General features: G+C 39.4%; 1 protein-coding gene across 1 annotated transcript in view; it reads right to left on the bottom strand.

Annotated features, from left to right (window-relative positions):
* Window positions 1-17,387, bottom strand: part of GNS (glucosamine (N-acetyl)-6-sulfatase) — a 187,851-nt gene that overhangs the window by 121,543 nt on the left and 48,921 nt on the right. Inside the window, exons 2-6 of the mRNA XM_069229138.1 lie at window positions 11,940-11,999; window positions 8,810-9,013; window positions 7,532-7,597; window positions 3,221-3,319; window positions 1,458-1,625 (exon numbers count right to left, since the gene is read on the bottom strand). Of these exons, the coding sequence (XP_069085239.1) occupies window positions 1,458-1,625; window positions 3,221-3,319; window positions 7,532-7,597; window positions 8,810-9,013; window positions 11,940-11,999 (597 nt within the window). The remainder of the gene's footprint in view (window positions 1-1,457; window positions 1,626-3,220; window positions 3,320-7,531; window positions 7,598-8,809; window positions 9,014-11,939; window positions 12,000-17,387) is intronic.

Genomic DNA, 17,387 nt, shown 5'->3' on the forward strand with positions numbered 1-17,387 from the left:
TTCTGATTTTCAGGGCGATGGATCTAAATGATTCTTCAGCGTAAGATAAAATGAGAACTTGACACTGTTTGAATATTTTGCCAAACGCAAACAACAACAAAACTCGCCCCACATAGGCTACAGTGCGCACATACACATCTTGTCTATCCATATTTCAGAATCTATAGCTTAAACATCTAGTCTTTCACTCCTTTTTGCTTCAAACTGTCAATAACAAAACATGATAGGAACACAGCTGTGGTCCTCACGCACTTAATCAAAACACTACACAGGTAGGCTATGTGAGACACAATTAAATCCACAGCAATCCCAGAGTAGCTTGTTTTCCCACCCCAAATGTGCTTCAGCACCTCTTGGAGGATATGAAACACTAAAGAAATGCAAACACAATTCAAGATTCTGGACTGCAGCTATTTAATAGTGCCCTTCCACTCACAATAAGGCAGTTGAGTGTAATTTGCAACCATTTCCTGTACTTTATCTGGGCTTATGGACCTGGGGAAACATAGGATGACTTCACAGTTCTGACCTGGATTTCTAGCATTGGTGGTTTTAGCTATTTACGTTAAGGTTCATAGTATGAGTGGCAAAGGACTAGCTAGAGTACCTCGGATTGTTTTGTTTCCTTAACCCCTTCGCTGCCAGGCCTTTTCCCCCTCAGGTGCCAGGCCTTTTTTTGGCTATTTGGGTATCAGTGAAATAGTTGTCGGAAGGAGCAGAATGAGGATTCATCAAGCGCATCTTTTATAAATCTACTTGTTTCAATGATAACAGGAATTCACACCACAGGAGTCCCTCTGTAGAGGCTTTCAGTCCTGGGGTCTTCAATTTCTCTGTGGGACTAGAAACTCCATGTCTTTCCTACTGGAGCCCCAGTAGGCAGAAAGAAATGGAACACAGTAGTTTTCAGCTTCCTGCACACAGTAATTTGCTGTGGTGCTCCACCCGCTCTGCGTTGTTCTGAGGTCTGCTTTAAGCTGGCTTTTCCTATCACGTTTACTCTTTTCTGATTCTCTCACATCCATGGCTCAGAACACAGATCATTGCCATCTTGATCTGGATAAAACCATTGAGTGCTCCACACATCTGACCCTTTGCAGCCACCAAGGCCAATTTCAAGAGCTATAATGTAGCTCTTTGTAGAGGCGTTTGTTAATAATACTATAAATAAACTGTTAATGTTTGGCAATAAGTGTAATTTGTTGACTAGTTAGTGAATGTGGAATTATTTGTGTGCAATGCTCAAATTTCTGGCTACATTTGTTTTCTGAAGAGAATGAAGATTATGCAGAAATTTGCAAAAGGAGCAAGAAAATCCGGACGATGGCTAGACTACTGTCAAACTAAAAGTGTCTTCCACTCCCCATTCATCTCTACAGTGAAGTGGGACAGCAACACATCAACAGTAACTATACCAAGTGCCTAAACTATCTTGAACGCAGTGTGGTGTCTCTTACCTTTCCATGGACATTGAAGTTATTGGTCCTCGGAGCACTGACATCAAGAAAGCTCTTCTCATATTGTGGGGCAGCAGTCCATGGTGCGTGTGCAGCAGGAGTAGAGATCATTATGAAGAAGGGTTCATAGTTGGATTTGTAACTCAGAAAATCTAAAGAAAAATTTGCCTGCAAACAACAAAGAAAACACATAAACAGACAGGTGGTGGGAATACATTTTAGGTACATTTTGGTTCCTTCCACCTAAATGCTCAGACAACATAACTACTGCATTTCACTGAGGCTTTATGAGCACACATCAACTTGATTAGTTTTATCTTGTAGCCAGCTTCCTGAACTACCTATTTCTACAAATGCACACTTTTTTGGTCCTGCCTAAGTACTCTTCTCTTCGCCAATGACAACCTATTTTGCCGCTGTTAATAAGCAAGAAAAGGTACAAATTCTGTTTCACAGTAACCAACCAAGCATGATCAGGCTTTATTGCCGAATTAGCAAGGTGCAAATGGAAGCTTTCAGTGAAGTTACCTATATGACACACCTGTCATCCGACTGCAAGGGTTTTCTGTGTATTTCTAGTTCTCCTTCTAACTCCCTTGAACTAACGAAAGTCCAAAGCTGTGCCCAGACCAGGCTTTCTCTGAATGCACACAATGCTGTGATTTTGTTAATAGAGTCGGAAACATTTTTGTACCAAAGAGATGTCTGTTAATTTGTGACGACAGACAGAAAACCATAAATGCTAAAGTATTCGATACTCAAATAACAAATGTAATTATTGGGGTACTATAGATACATTTAGACATTTATGTTACACAAGACTGAGTGCCAAAATATTGTGGCACGTTTCTATCATATGTAAAAGATTGCCAGACAAATATCATATTTTCAGTATATGCAATCTATTTTACCATAATATCATCCCCACTTTTATTCTTTGTCAAAATACCATTTTTATATACAGACCATGTAATTGTAGATAATACAATGATAAAATATATAACACGTACTAAAATACTACATACATAGCCCTAAGCCTAATCCTAACCCTTGTGTAATACTTAGTTGACAGTATTATTGCAAATTATTTTTTGGGCAACAATATTAAAAACTGTACATTGGGGTGGTACACCCATTTGGACTAACAATCTAGCAGCAAGTGCCACATAGTATTTCACATAATTGTCTGTTAAGTGTAACCAATATTTGCATTTAGACACGAATTGCTTTTTTAAAACAAATATACTCTAGTCAACCAAATGAAAAGATACCCTGCATAAACAAGGGTACATAGAAAATAAATAGCAACCTTTGCCAGTCTCCTACATTGCCTTAAACATTGTAACAAAGAAATCCTGCTTGTAAATATTAATCAGATATTGCTAGGCAACGATGAGCCTGGCCCCCTTACATAATGTTAATTGCAAAGTAAGGAATGAGGTAACAGCACTTGAAACGCAGTCACTCAAACTCCTCCATTCACGTTCACAAAATCTTTGCAAGAATCTTAGTAGGCTGCCCGTAGTGAACTTTAACTCCAGTTGCTTTACTTCTGTTACTTTATAATGTGGCAAACATTCAATAATGCAGTAATTGGTATAGTACTTTAATGTGTTGTAGTCAAAGGGTCACCTACAAGTCTGAGTTTTTTTTAGATGCTGCAGTTAAAGATGTTCCATGCTTGAGATAAGTGTATTTAATATGTTAATTTAACCAACATTCCATTTGCAATACATGCATTGTGCCTATATAAAAGCTCTTACCAGTAGATCAGTCAGGTAATCCACACTGTAGTTCCCACCATGTCGATGTGCTTTCCCGTTCACCGAAAGTGTATAATTGTAGTACTTCGAGTTTTTCTCCTGAAGTGAAAGATACAGAAATTAAGTCCATCTGTACCACAGACTCACAGATCATATAAACCTAAAACACGGATATGTATTATGATTAATAACTAACAACTGAGGTACAGTAGGTAAGGAATGGTTTCTTACCTGTAATCCTAGTTCTCTCTTAGGGGAATGACCATGACAAACACTGAACAGTCCTGCCCAAGTGCAGGGATCCAAGAGCACTTCCTTAAACTATGTCTTCTCTTCCTTTTTCTTTCTCTTTTTAAAAAGAGATTTTTTTAAAGAGATTTAAACCGTCAAGTATCACAATCCCAGTTAATGTGACTGCTTTTATAAATGTATTACCCCTTTTTTAAATACATTCTGAAGCAATTGGCCAATATAGCCTTACTTATAGGCAGCAAAAATTAATTTAAGTGTTTCTTTAGGCCTCACTAAAGAAAGGCGAACATCAACACTTAAGAAGACATTTTAAAGAGTGCTCCAAGTACTTTAGTACTGGTTAGTAGGAGTAAACTTTGCAGAGTTGTATGACCAATAGAAATGGGTTTAGCAAAAGAATGGAAAAATCTGGAGATGGTCATTTCCCACAATTATCAACTGCCTTGTGTTTTTTTTCAGTTGTAGACCGGACTCACTGGTGGAGGCAACCAACAGGTCCCTTCAGGATCCTGACATATATTCTCTTCCCTATTTAATGATCATGAGGCTCTAAGCAAGAGACCGAAGGTAACCCTAGTGAGTGTGATGCCAGCTGGGTTTCTATTTATTCTGCAACTCTTTTTGGAATCCCCAATCCTACTTCCCAAGATTCAGAACATTCTGAATGATGTTCACTGCAACTAACATCTGCTGAAATTGCAAGGAACTCTCTAATGACTTGGAAGACTACCATTGGAATATTCGTAGCCTTTTAGAACAAGCTCCGAGCCTCACCAGGAAGCCATGGTCAGATTCTATAGTTAGGCAATATAGTTCATCTTGTGGGTAGGTGCTAGTGTTGGTGTATGAGCTGGAACTTGGATCCGTGGGGACAGATGTAGTCCACATATTGAACTTCATGCCAAGCTGGCAAGCAGAGGGCTGGCATACTGCACCATCAATGCTTGCAGGTAAGCCATCTCAAAGGTTATCTTCCCTTTCACGAGGTACCAGTGGGCGAACATCCACCAGTATGTAGATTGCTTAAAAGTGTGTAGCCATCAATACCTTTAACCAGGTTACTCACGTCTGTGGAAAATGAACTTGGTTCTATGTCTCTGGAATCAAGCGGAACAATCAGTTCCTTTATCGGAGAGAACTATCAGGTAGGCTAGAAAGCCTTATATCTTGTAAATGAGTGTCAGATGTGAGAGTACTGGACGCGTTGGCTAGGATGTTCAGTTTGCAAGGGGTCTCATTTGTGGTGTCCAGAAACACCGGGTTTCACATTAGGGTGGTTCAATACATGTTTTTTCCAGATAATCCTAAATTGTGTGTGGTGAAGTGCATCAGAGTGTATCAAACGGTTACACAAGAACTGAAACCTAAAGGTAGAATACATCTCCTAATTGCAATTAGGAAACCATATAAATCAGTTTCTTCCCCCACTACGCAAGATGGGTCTGGTGGGTTACATGGTAGGCAGGAATCGACAACTTGATGTTTGGTGAACACTCAGTCAGGGGTGATATGGCATCTAGAGCTTTTTTTTGTAGATGGCTGCTTAAGGGATTTTCTAAATGTGTCTGCTTTGTCTTTGAGCTCATCTTTTCAAAAATAATTTACTGTAAAGGGGATGGCATCATTGGTAGTTAGTACACTTTAAACTTGCATAATCGGAGGCTTTGTTCCTAACACAGAATGGAACATTTCCTAGTCAACATGAAGGAATGTTTCAGTTCCATTAAGGACACAAAGGTGAGGGTTTATAAGTATTTTTATTGCTTCAACTATGATAAACCTATTGATGTCCTCAGGTTAAATTATATGACGTAATGATTCAAGTACATGTCCAGGATGAACCCTTAAGTCATTATTTTGCTCTACAGGGTCAGAGAAGGAACATGAATAAAAATAGGAGAAAATCAAATGGTCAACTCTTACGCATGAAGGAAGAGAAATTTATTTTCCTTGTAGACTGTTTTACATGGAGACCTCAGAAGATGATTGGTAGACTGTTGTTTCTGTTTTGGGTCTCATGAAATATGTAGTTCCAGTGTTACTGTGTTGTTTAGGATATTGTTGTCTATGAAATGCGAGCCAATAAATAGAGACAAATATACCATAATCCTCGCCACTGTATCCTTAATAGAACTGAAGCTCTCCTTCACGTTTGCTAAGAAATTTTACATTCATGAAGTCTGTTTCAGATTGATGAAGTCCGATTTCATAACAATTTCTATGCCAAGCGTGGACATTTTAAAAAGTGAGGCATTCCGAAAAGAGGCTGGAATGGGGGTACATGTTGATATTGTCACAGGTATGGTTGAGTCAATTTTAGATTTATAGCGGAACATCTCCATATTTGGATTTTCCTTTCATGGTGGGACAGATGTCCCCATTAAATATATTTTGTACAACTTTGGTAATTTAAAATAGCAGAATCTTATTTACAGCTGCATTTCCCCCAATCATGCCTAGTTATAAACGTGGCCATATTTTTAAATAGTTACACAATTTTTTCTGAACTTGCTGTGTTTTCGAAGCATCAGCTAGAGAGTTAAATCAGAGAGCAAGGAGAGTGACTGAATTGATGGGAAGAGCTACATTTCAGGGAAAGCAGTGCACTGCCTATCAGCAGAGACTGCAAATGGTATAAGCAACTACTGTGGTGTGTTCTGCATTTACAAGATCACTAAACCTGGGTCAGTGCCTTTGTGCATTCCCATACCATAAACATATTAAAAGTTCGTGGCTGCAGATATTAGTCCACTAACTGCATAATGGGAAATGCTATACCCTGCCTAAGTGAATCATTAATACTTTGCAGTTTTTACACAGACAGACGCGGTCTTACCCTTCCTTCACCCCCTGTAAATAACTGTTCAATCTTTCTGAAAAGTGGCAGTGGTAGACACTTTCCAAAGATTGAACTGAAACACAAACAAAACTGAAATTATATTTCTGGACTCTCCATTTAAATTTATCGAGATACATTTAAGAAATAATCTGAAAGTGTTGAAGTCAAAGAAAACTATGTAAGGTAAATGCAGAGTCTCAACAGCATGCGTGATGGAGAAGATCCATCCTTAGAGGCTAAGGATGGTGGGGAGGAGGATTTGTAGGATATTTGTTAGCTCCAATGATATACCATCTTAATACAACACTAAATTATTTAGATCAAATATATGCAGCTCGTTATGGACTTAAAGGGAATTCCATCATAACACCTTAACAACCACTTTTTAGCAAACGATTACAAGCAATGCTCAACACCAACTAGATGTAAAGTCCCAAAACAATACTGCCAGGGCACTTGTGGCTACTCAGACTGCTGCCGTCTGGGGTAGATAATGTTTTCAGATCTCTGTCACTACCCCAGCCTGAGCTAAATAACTCCAGCCTCAAGCAGGGTTAACATGGTAGTCTAACAATGGTGGCTCAATCAAGAGTACCTCCAGCAGAAATGATCAGGGCTGTTTAGAATGTATGAATATGCGAAGCCAATAAAAAACTGGGGTACACCATGCCAGGCTGTAGCTCCGGCTTGGACGTCAAAACCTAAAGCTCAGAATACAATCCAAGTTCTTTTCATCACCTTCAGGCATGATGCCACACAACTGGGCCAGCAAACCGGCCTTTCAGATAAAGTCGCCAAAAGCACTGCATGGGTGTTTAACAACATCACTTCCATCCATAAGTTAAAATTTGGTAAATCGAAAAGGCTGTAAAAAAATCCCCCATAAACATTACATTTTCTTGGCAATGCCTTACGGTGAGTAAAGGAAGGATATATTGCTCACAGATGATAGCATGTAAGATCTGCAAAAGGAACCTCAGAAGAGGAAAAAATACTTCCCTAGAAATATTTCATTGTGTTTTTTAGTGCATATGACCTTTTATGTGATTTCTACAGAAAACAGTATGAAACTATTTATATATGACATATGGAGTTCCATAAGGAATTTTCAAAATGATAACTTGAAAAAGCTACAAAACTTAAACAACACATTTTTAGATAAACCACACTGCACGCATGTATACAAGTGCTCCAAATTATGAGACATTTCAGCCACTTACCAAAGCAAACCAGTAATTCCAACCAGGAGGAACGTGCTCAACTCCACCAGCATCTTCATCTCCATACTGAGTAAACAAGATACGAAACAGTATTGAGACTCCATACATTCCAGAAGCAACAGGATTAGAGGTACTTGGGTAAGGTCATGCTTCTTAACCTCAAATGGTGACAGCTACAATAACTCAAAAATCAAATAAACTGAACAGTGCACATGATTTTGCAAGTGTTGGCAATTTCTAAAAGCCATCAGCATCTCTATATTTTTTAACGTAATCATTTTTTATATTCTTGGTAGGAAGACTGATATCTTGACGTATGCTTGCAGTAGTGGAGAAGGAAACCCAGTAAGATCTGTTACTAGAAAATTATTTTATGTCAATTTACAAACAAGTGTCAATTCATTTTTGCAGTATCAGTCAAAAGTCAATAAAATATCTAAGCCCTCCTGAAGAGAGTTTATTAGGCCACCTTTCCATAGACGTCGAGAAAAATAAGCATGTATTGTTTGCTACTCAATTTAAAGCAACAAAACAAGGTTGTGTAAGGAGGAACATTTGTGTTGTGGTGGAGAAGAGGGTACGACTGAAAAACGCACAAATGCACAGAACACCTAATCTGCTTACTGACTTGCGATCCAAAGCACCATGCCTCAGTGTCATAAACAACATGCATTCTACATTCCTTGACCCCCTAATAGGCCTTTAAGTGAGCATGGATATATTCAGAGCCAGGTCCCATCTAAAAAAGCTCCTTCCGAACTTGCAATAGATTTCCTAAAGTCCTGGATATAGAAGAGAGGGTTCAGGTGAGGACATCTCTTGCAAATACAAACAGAATAGAGACAGACCCAAACGCCTCAGTTCTGTACTTCAGTGGCACCAATAGGCGAAGCACTAGCCCTGACACTTTGCTTAGTTAGTTCCTCTCCGAGGCCAAAATGAAATAATGCCTGAAAGAGGGCGTAAAAACACCAGAAGACCAAATCTAGCATGGCTGAAATAGGTTCACCAGGATCCAGAACGAGCCCTTAGGCTAGCAGAACTTCTACACCGTGTTTGGTAAATGTTACTTTTTGGGGGATGTTACTCTCAGTAGCATGGAGTACTATTGCTTTCCCAGCTGCAATGAGTTGAAGGCAGGAAGATGTCAAGTTAAAAAAATCAACACCACCTGAGGTAGAACTAATGCAATCAATCATTCTTCACTCCCATGTACACCAAGTAGTACAACACAACACCTGACTGTGAAATGGGAGACAAAAAAGTCATATACTATACCTGATTTAAATATTTGCCAGCAAAAAACGTTTGGTAACCATGAGCATATAGCAGTGCTGGGAAGGTGTTGGGCTCCTGAGTCTTCTGCCAGGATTTGCTGCTGCAATTTCCCTCCAAGGTGTTATTCACAACGTGATGGTTATGAGGGTACTTCCCGGTCAGAATACTGGATCGGCTTGGACAACACAGGGCACTGGCCACATACTACACAAGACAAAGAATGGAAAGAACAATGCTGAATAATGAGGTAGCAATAAAGAAGATTGGGATCTGCTAGGAGAGGAGTAGTTTTGTCATGGTCTACTGCTCTCAGGATGAAAGGAGAGGGGTTGCTGCTGGCCTGCTCTGGTGCAGCTAGATGAGTGCTAGGGTTCTGTATGTCACTGATACTCTGTTGTCCTTACAGCAGATAATTCGAAATGATCCCCTTGATATAGAAAATAATGAAAGGTAAACTCTAAAAATGAAAAACAACTTTGCAAAACCACTGCAGGTATATCTACAACAGATGTCTTGATCATATTTCCTTATGCACTTAGGAATCTCATACTGATAAATATTTCATATAATAAAAATGAACAATGCCTACAACCATACCACAACTGGTATCAGATGATGCATACATAGCAGGGCTAAAGTGTGGCAGGACAAAAGATTTACGTGGAAAAGTCAGCTTTATTTGGGAAACTATTCTTACATTTTTTATGTATTTTTAGGAAAAGCTCCTTAGGAAACTTCAGAATTTTATTTTTTTGTGTCACTCATATGTGATACATACACAAAACCGGTGATTATTTATGGGAAACCCATGTTCACCATTAATTCAATGAATATCAGAGTTTGCTCGTAAGCACAGAGATGGTGAAATTTTTATAAGCAGTGGTAATAGTTTGCACCATCAAAATGGATAATACTTTTCCTGAGAACCTTAGCAAATGGAAGGACTAGCGTTCAAAATACTTCATGTTCTACCATACATTAGGTATAGCTATATTATACAAATAAATGTTTTAGCTAGGTTTGTATGCTCATATGTAGCTGTATGGCTACAAGAGTACAGCATGAAGAGTAACACTCCTTGTTATCAGTGCTTACTTTATAACCAAACGTAAGTCCAGGGCAAAGGTATTTTATGGAACGCCACTGCAGCTCACACACCCAACCAGTGCTGTCAAATGCAGGACCACTGTTACCTACTAACCAACATACTGGGGACAATTTGAATTATTCTGTCACCAAGTGTGTAAGAATGGTCTAGACAAGGTACTGATATTTGAAGGCGAATTATTTTTGTACGCAATCTGCTAAAGTACTCTTCTGAAAAACAGCGTCACCAAGTGGTGAACTGTCAAGAATAAGGGCCTGTGTTGACAAATAGGTGCTGGTGCTGAGTGCCGGCACATATTAAGCGCACATTGTTTTGTACCTAGACTGAACAACAGTATTACATGTATGCATACCAAAAGCACAGACAGCAAAAGCATTGCCGCCAGTCTATAACCGAAATGCACATCTGTAAATTACACTGCCCCTAAAGTCTGCAAGTATATAACACTCACTCCCATTAACCACTGCGTTTAAGCATATTTTTGTACTGCCTTTCTAACTCTGTGCTCTTGTTCTGATGCTCTGTTCCAGAGAGATTTATAAATAAATGAAAGTACTGTTACATAACTCTTTCGCGAGCTCAGTAGAGACTTTGAATAAATCCACGCTGTTTAGGTATGCCTACAGGCAGCTTTCGCTATCTTGCCAGCTCCATGCAATTGAAATAATTCACGAATAGGGGGAGGATGGATCCAAAATGGGTTCAGGTTATAGTAATTCAAAACCAATAGCACCTTTTCTTTGCATCGCTAACAAATCATCATTTCCATGTCATGTGCATTAAAACTAAAAAAGATTTCTATATTTGTTTTAAGAACACCTGCCTGCTTGGAAGCATCCATAGCGTTCTATTACAAATATGTGTCCCAATTCATTTTTTTGAATCAATTCTTTTGGGTTCTGCAGTTTCTTTTTTTGTCTACGTTTTATTTTTGTGGCGTATGCTTGCAATAACGGGCATTGGCATACCGTCAGGCCTCTCCTATGATATCTATTGGCTTTGTCAATTACTTTTAGCCGTGTTCAAGATTATTACAGCTGCGCTGCACGCATGCCTTAAGATTAAAAAAAAAAAAAAATCCTTATGACTTGGCCACCAAGTCATTTTGTGAGCGCGCAGTAACATGTATGCGCATGCCTACAAAACCAAATGAACTTTTTTATTTTTATTTGACAATCTGAGATGGACTGGTAAATAAACGTGCAAAAATGCTTAACAAAAACAAACAGGAGAGGAAGGAGGGTGCGCGTGGGAAAGCAAACTGCAACAGAGAATTGGAGGAGAGGGGAAAGCAAAGGCCAACATAGGATAGGCGGGGAAGAGCAGAACATGGAAGAGAAAACAACATGCAGCACTGGGGTTGGGCACTTGAGGAAGAGAGCTAGAAAATACATACAATCTTGTGGAGTGCTTTACGAAAAAAATATACTACCCCAAAAGAGTACTCATGAAAGAATAAAAAGAGCCAATCCTAGGGGTGGTAAACAGACAATGCTCCATGGGAGAGCCAAAGACAAGATGGATTGGCTAAAACAAACAAAGCCAGCTAATAGAAAGTGAGCAAAGGTGAGGGAACAAAACACAAAGCCAAAGCCAATGGTAAGAAATAGATGGAATACATTTCCAGATAAGCTTTGGGCATTTCCCTAAGACGTCTGGGCAACCAGACAGCTGTCTGGTAGGCTTCGACCTAAAAATCCCATCACACCAGCTTGTCAATTTGAGGCTGATCGGCTTTGCCAAGGCTTGGGTACGTACTCATGATTCTACCTTGTAATTATTCTTAGTAAACTTTTGCGCCTACCAGCTAAACTGGGATCATGCATGTCATTGTATTTGGGTTATTTCTGATAACGGTCTCATCCACTCCTAAATAACAGAACCAGCTGACCACTTTCATAACAACGTATACATGTTGATCACAGAAAAAATAGCGCTCAGCACAGAAAAACCAACTTCCTTTTAGAAATTAACAAATTTGAAATTCTTGAATATAAATTTTGAATCGGATGTGACACCTACTGCGTTTGAGAAGGTCATTCCAACATCAGCAATAAGGGCTTTAGTCTTCTTCATTGGTGTCTACAAGAAAGACCAAAGTTAAGTCAATGCTATTGTATGCCATTATTCTATGGTATACTGCATTGTGAACCCATTCTGAAAGATCCATCACTGTATTCAAATTCACTTAACACTACTGTTCTCAGCATGCATATTTTACACTTCTTGCATGGGAAGCACATATCACGCTGTGTTATTTATTTGCCGCACATTAGCTGGAGATGTAGCATTGTAAGGTTAATCTATATACTAACCATATCTGCAGGAAAACGTTTTAGGTTGAAATAACAGCCTCCCTCCTTGACCTAGAAACCCTTAATTTACTGTACCTTACTGTTCTACCTTCCCTTTTATGCTAATAGTAACAGAAAACATCCAAATGCAACTCTTTGGAAAACATGTTAGAAATGGGGTCTCTGATTGTCAGTCAATGTGCACTCTGTCCAAGCAGGGACCTTCACTCTAGTCAAGGTAATGGAGATACACACCTAGGATAATCCCTGTTCACCCCCTTGGTAGCTTGGCATAAGCAGTCAGGCTTATCTCAGAGGCAATATGTAAAGTATTTGTACAAACACACACAGTAACAGTGAAAATATCACAAAAGGACTCAAAGGCCAGTTTAGAAAAATAGCCAATATTTATCTAAATAAAACAAGACTAAAACAACAAAAATCCAACATACACAAGCAAAATTATACATTTTGAACGATTAAACTTCAATATAGCGCTTCGAAACACAAATGCTTCAATTTGGTCTCATGGCATCATGATGGAGTTGTTCCCAACAATCCGGCGCCATGGGTCACATGGACCCCCCCAGGTACAGTATCTTTTGAAAATGAGGAAACAAGCCGGTGCACGGATTTGGGGAAACAAGGCGTCAATGGATCCAGTGTAGCGTTGGTTCCAGTGCCTGCGGCGGCATCGGTGTAAAGTGTCCAGTCCTTACGCTCCAGCTGGGTTGATGTCCGGCGGGTCAAGATGCAGTGGAGTGACCTCACGGGGTTGGCAGTCACACCACGAGGCTGCAGGCGCTGCGGCAAAGTCAGGAGTTACGGACATCGTTGAAACAGCACTTGGGACTCACAAAGTCACGGGACGTCAGCACAGCTGTGGTGCTGTCAGGCATGTGATGTCAGTCGGGGTTGTTGCACTCCAATAGGGACCACAGCTTAGACTGCAGGCAGTGTCGCAGGGTTGGGCAGTGGCATCAGTCCGGGCATTGTCCGGCATCAGTGCACATGTTTTTTTTCTCGTTTTTCAACCAGATTACACTTCCAAGGGCCCAGAAACCTAAATAGGTACCACCTGGCGAGTTAGGGCCACAGCAAATGAACCCAGAGGCTGGTAGGTGAAGTTGTTGCTTTCCCTGAGACTTTTTAACAATAGGCAAGCTCAGTCCAGGCCCTTGGAGAAACTTCACAAGCAGGATACACAGCAAAGTGTCTTTGTCCTCTTTAAGGCAGAAGCAGCAACTTCAGGCCAACCCAGCAAAGCAAATATGGCAAAGGGGTAGTACTCTTCCTCCAGCTCCTCTCCTTGGCAGAGGTTCCTCTTGATCCAGAAGAGTTCTAAAACTCTAGGGTTTTGGGTCTACTGTTTATACCCATTTCTGCCTTTGAAGTAGGCAAACTTCAAAGGACAGTCTCTGTTGTTGACAAGATCCTGCCTTGCCCAGGCCTGGCGCCAGACATTCACCAGGAGGTTGGAGGTTGCATTGTGTGAAGACAGGCACAGCTGTTTCAGGTGCAGGTGTCAGCTTATCCCTCCCTCCCCACTCTAGCCGACAAGACTCAGCAGGATATGCAGGACACTCCCCAGCTCCCTTGGTGTCACCGTCTAGAAGGAATTCACAAACTGTTCAACTGCCAGCCTGACCCAGACATGGATTCCACAGACAGGCAGAGACACAGAATGGTTATGCAAGGAAATGCCCACTTTCTAAAAGTAGCATTTTCAAACAATCTAAAAACCAACTTTACCAAAAGATGCATTTTTAAACTGTGAGTTCAGAGATCCCCCAAACTCCACATCTGTATCTGCTCCCCATGGGAAACTGCACTTAAAAGATGTTTAAAGGCAGTCCCCATGTTAACCTATTGGAGGGATAGGCCTTGCAATAGTCAAAACTAATTTGTCAGTATTTCACTATCAGGACATCTAAAACACACCAATACATGTCCTACCTTTTAAATACACTGCACCCTGCCCAAGGGGGTAACTTACATGTAATAAAAGGGAAGATTTGAGGCTGGCAAATGGGTACACTTGCCAGGTCAAATTGGCAGTGCAATACTGCGCACACAGACACTGTAGTGGCAGGTCTGAGGCATGTTTACAGGGCTACTCATGTGGTGGGCACAATCAGTGCTCCAGGCTCACTAGTAGAATGGATTTACAGGCCCTGGGCACCTCTAGTGCACTTTACTAGGGACCTACTAGTAAATCAAATATGCCAGTTATGGTTAAACCAATCACCAATACAATTTAGACAGTGAGCATATGCACTTAAACACCGGTTAGCAGTGGTAAAATGTCCAGAGTCCTAAAGAAAACAAAAAGCTGGTGTGAAAAAAACATGAGGAGGGAGGTAAAATATTTGGGGATGACCCTGCACAAAAGAGCCGGATCCAATTAGTAGCAATCATCAAAGTTGGCTGAGATTTCGTGTGTGATTCACAAAAAAATTCTAGAAACTAAAAGTAGGATTCTTCCACTGACATATCTGAAGGGCAGGAGAGTGTCTGCCTCTGGACACAGGATTCAGGCTCATTTTTTAAAAAGAAACCGATTGTCTGGGTGGAGAACAATTTTTTTTTTAATAAGTGCAGGCTGAGTTTTCTTCCCCAGAAATCGATCCAGTTTAGTGGCTGCAAAAGTCAATGTTTTGTGTGCTCAGATAATCGAAGCATATGTTCAAGACTAAGAACAGAGTAATATATTTATAGGAATGCGTAATCACCACATACCGATTGTCTTGACATTGTATGGTTATTGAACTGTGTTGGGCTCAAGGCATAGTCTAGAATAAAACCATATACTGATGTGTTATTCAACAAGCAATTCACAATGCTGTTGTGACTTATGCATTGACATATTATATTGCCATTGTGAGTAAGAACAATGGAAATTAGAATACTATACCTTTCAGCAGAAAAGATGTATCGCTCATACACATCTACAACCACACAGCCCCCACCCCCCCAGCTACTTATCGAAGCATTATCCTCAGTACAGTTTGTTGATGGACAAAGACGTTAATTAATATATGTATCTATATATCTATATATATATATATATATCTATATCTATATCTATATATATATATATATATATACATATATATATATATAATTACCTACTGGCAGTCGCCTATGGCCAATGCCTACCTAGCAAGGCCAAAGGCCGTGTGCAGAGGTGGTTGGATTAACATATAGTAATTAAAATTACTTTACGTTAAAAACAAAAAATACATACAAATTCACTGAAAAGAAACAAGGATTATAGGGACGTTAAAGTTAGGCTCAGAATTTACTGGTACAAAATCACAGACATTCAGCAGTTAGAGTTATTTCACATAACTAAAACTCACGCCCCAAGGTAACTATAACTCGTTCCTTCGCCATGCACAGCTAATTACTCCACATATTATATAATTGATGACATCTTCTATGGCACTGCAACATTTGCAATAAAATGATTAATGAGAAAACTGTGCATGGTGAGGGCGTGAGTTCTAGTTACCTTAGGGCCCAAGTTATACTTGAAATAACTATAACTGCTGAATTTCTATGGTTCTGTACAAGTAGTTTCAGTACCTAACTATAAGGTCCCTGTAACCTTTGTTTTTTTAGTGAATATTTATATATCTTAGTGTTAATAATCATAACCTAGAAATGGTTGAACTATATGTGGCACAATGATATTCGTACTTATTATCAAACAGATTTCTATTAAATAATGAAATGACTATTAGTTGGAGTCAAAACACCATGAAAGATCCATGCTGCAATAGCCACTTTCATAGTGTTTTTTAATACAAAGTCACCTTGTTTCACTAAAACTACTTTTGTATTTTTTTATTCCATTGGTATATATTTTCCACATTTCTTGTTTCAGTTTCACTCTTGCTTTAATTTTGTCGATATCTAGTTTGAATTGGGACTCATTACCCATTTTGTTCAACCACGCTGGTCTCAGACAGGACAAAGGTTCTCTTCCTCTTACTAAAATAAATAGTGATACACCTGTAGTACTATGTGGAGTGATATTGTAACAACACTTTTTCTTGCAATTATGTATCAACCTCCAAATTAATTGCCATTGGCGTTTGAATTCTATCTTTCAGTAAACTATTTGCCCTCTCAACTAATCCATTAGAAGAGAGACTATATATTGCCACAATACAATGCTGTACAACATGCTTTGTAAAAAAAAAAGCACCATCTCATCTGAAATAAAATGTGCTCCATTGTCTGTGACAATAACTCTAGGTGATCTTTCTATACAAATCCTCCTTTCCAGAAATTACTTAACACTCGCCGGATCAGTCGCTCTCATAAATAAAAAATACAACCACTTTGAAAAATAATCCACAGCAAAAGAACATTTCTAAAGTTGTGTGGCCCAGTAAAATCCAATCCTACCCACCCTCCCTCCCCTAGGACCACCTGGCCATTATACTGTGTGTATAGGTTCATGTGCTGTTTTCCAATGCTTGTCTGAAAGCAAACATGCTCTACAACCTTCCACAATATTTCTAACTTCACTGTTGTAAGACAGCCACTCATAGAATTGCCTGATTTTACGTGAGGTTGCAGATATCCCTAAATGTCCCTCATGGGCAATGTCAATCAATTTACGGCGTAACTTATCAGGCAGTACAAATAAATCATAACACAATATGCAGTCTCCATTTTGAGATCTGCTGCTATTTGGCAAAAACTTCAATCCTGCATTAAGTATTTTTTCTCTGGGTCAATTTTCTATATAAAATTCCTTGACCAATCTCAATGATTCATCTTGCTCATATTAATCCACCTAATCTTTCTCTGATAAAGTTAACCGATTGTAGTTGCAACTACAAATTCCTCATTACTGTCACTCACATCTATGCTTTTTTTAATCTTCAAAAGGCACTCGAGAAAGCCAATCCCCTGTATATGTTGTCCTTTTTGGACATATTTTATGTCAAAATTAAACTCTTAACCTTAGTCTAACTAGCCTAGATGAAGTCTTGTTCGAACAATTGCTTCCAACATACAAATTAATGGTTTGTTGATGTGAATATCAGATTTTGACCCCCATATATAAATTTTACATTTTTCCACCACAACAGAGCATGCTAAAGCTTTTCTCTCAGTGACCCTCAGCAGTTTCCAATGTTCTAGGGTCAAATACCACTGT

Source organism: Pleurodeles waltl, chromosome 4_1, assembly GCF_031143425.1.
Source record: "Pleurodeles waltl isolate 20211129_DDA chromosome 4_1, aPleWal1.hap1.20221129, whole genome shotgun sequence".
Classification (NCBI taxonomy): Eukaryota; Metazoa; Chordata; class Amphibia; order Caudata; family Salamandridae; genus Pleurodeles; species Pleurodeles waltl.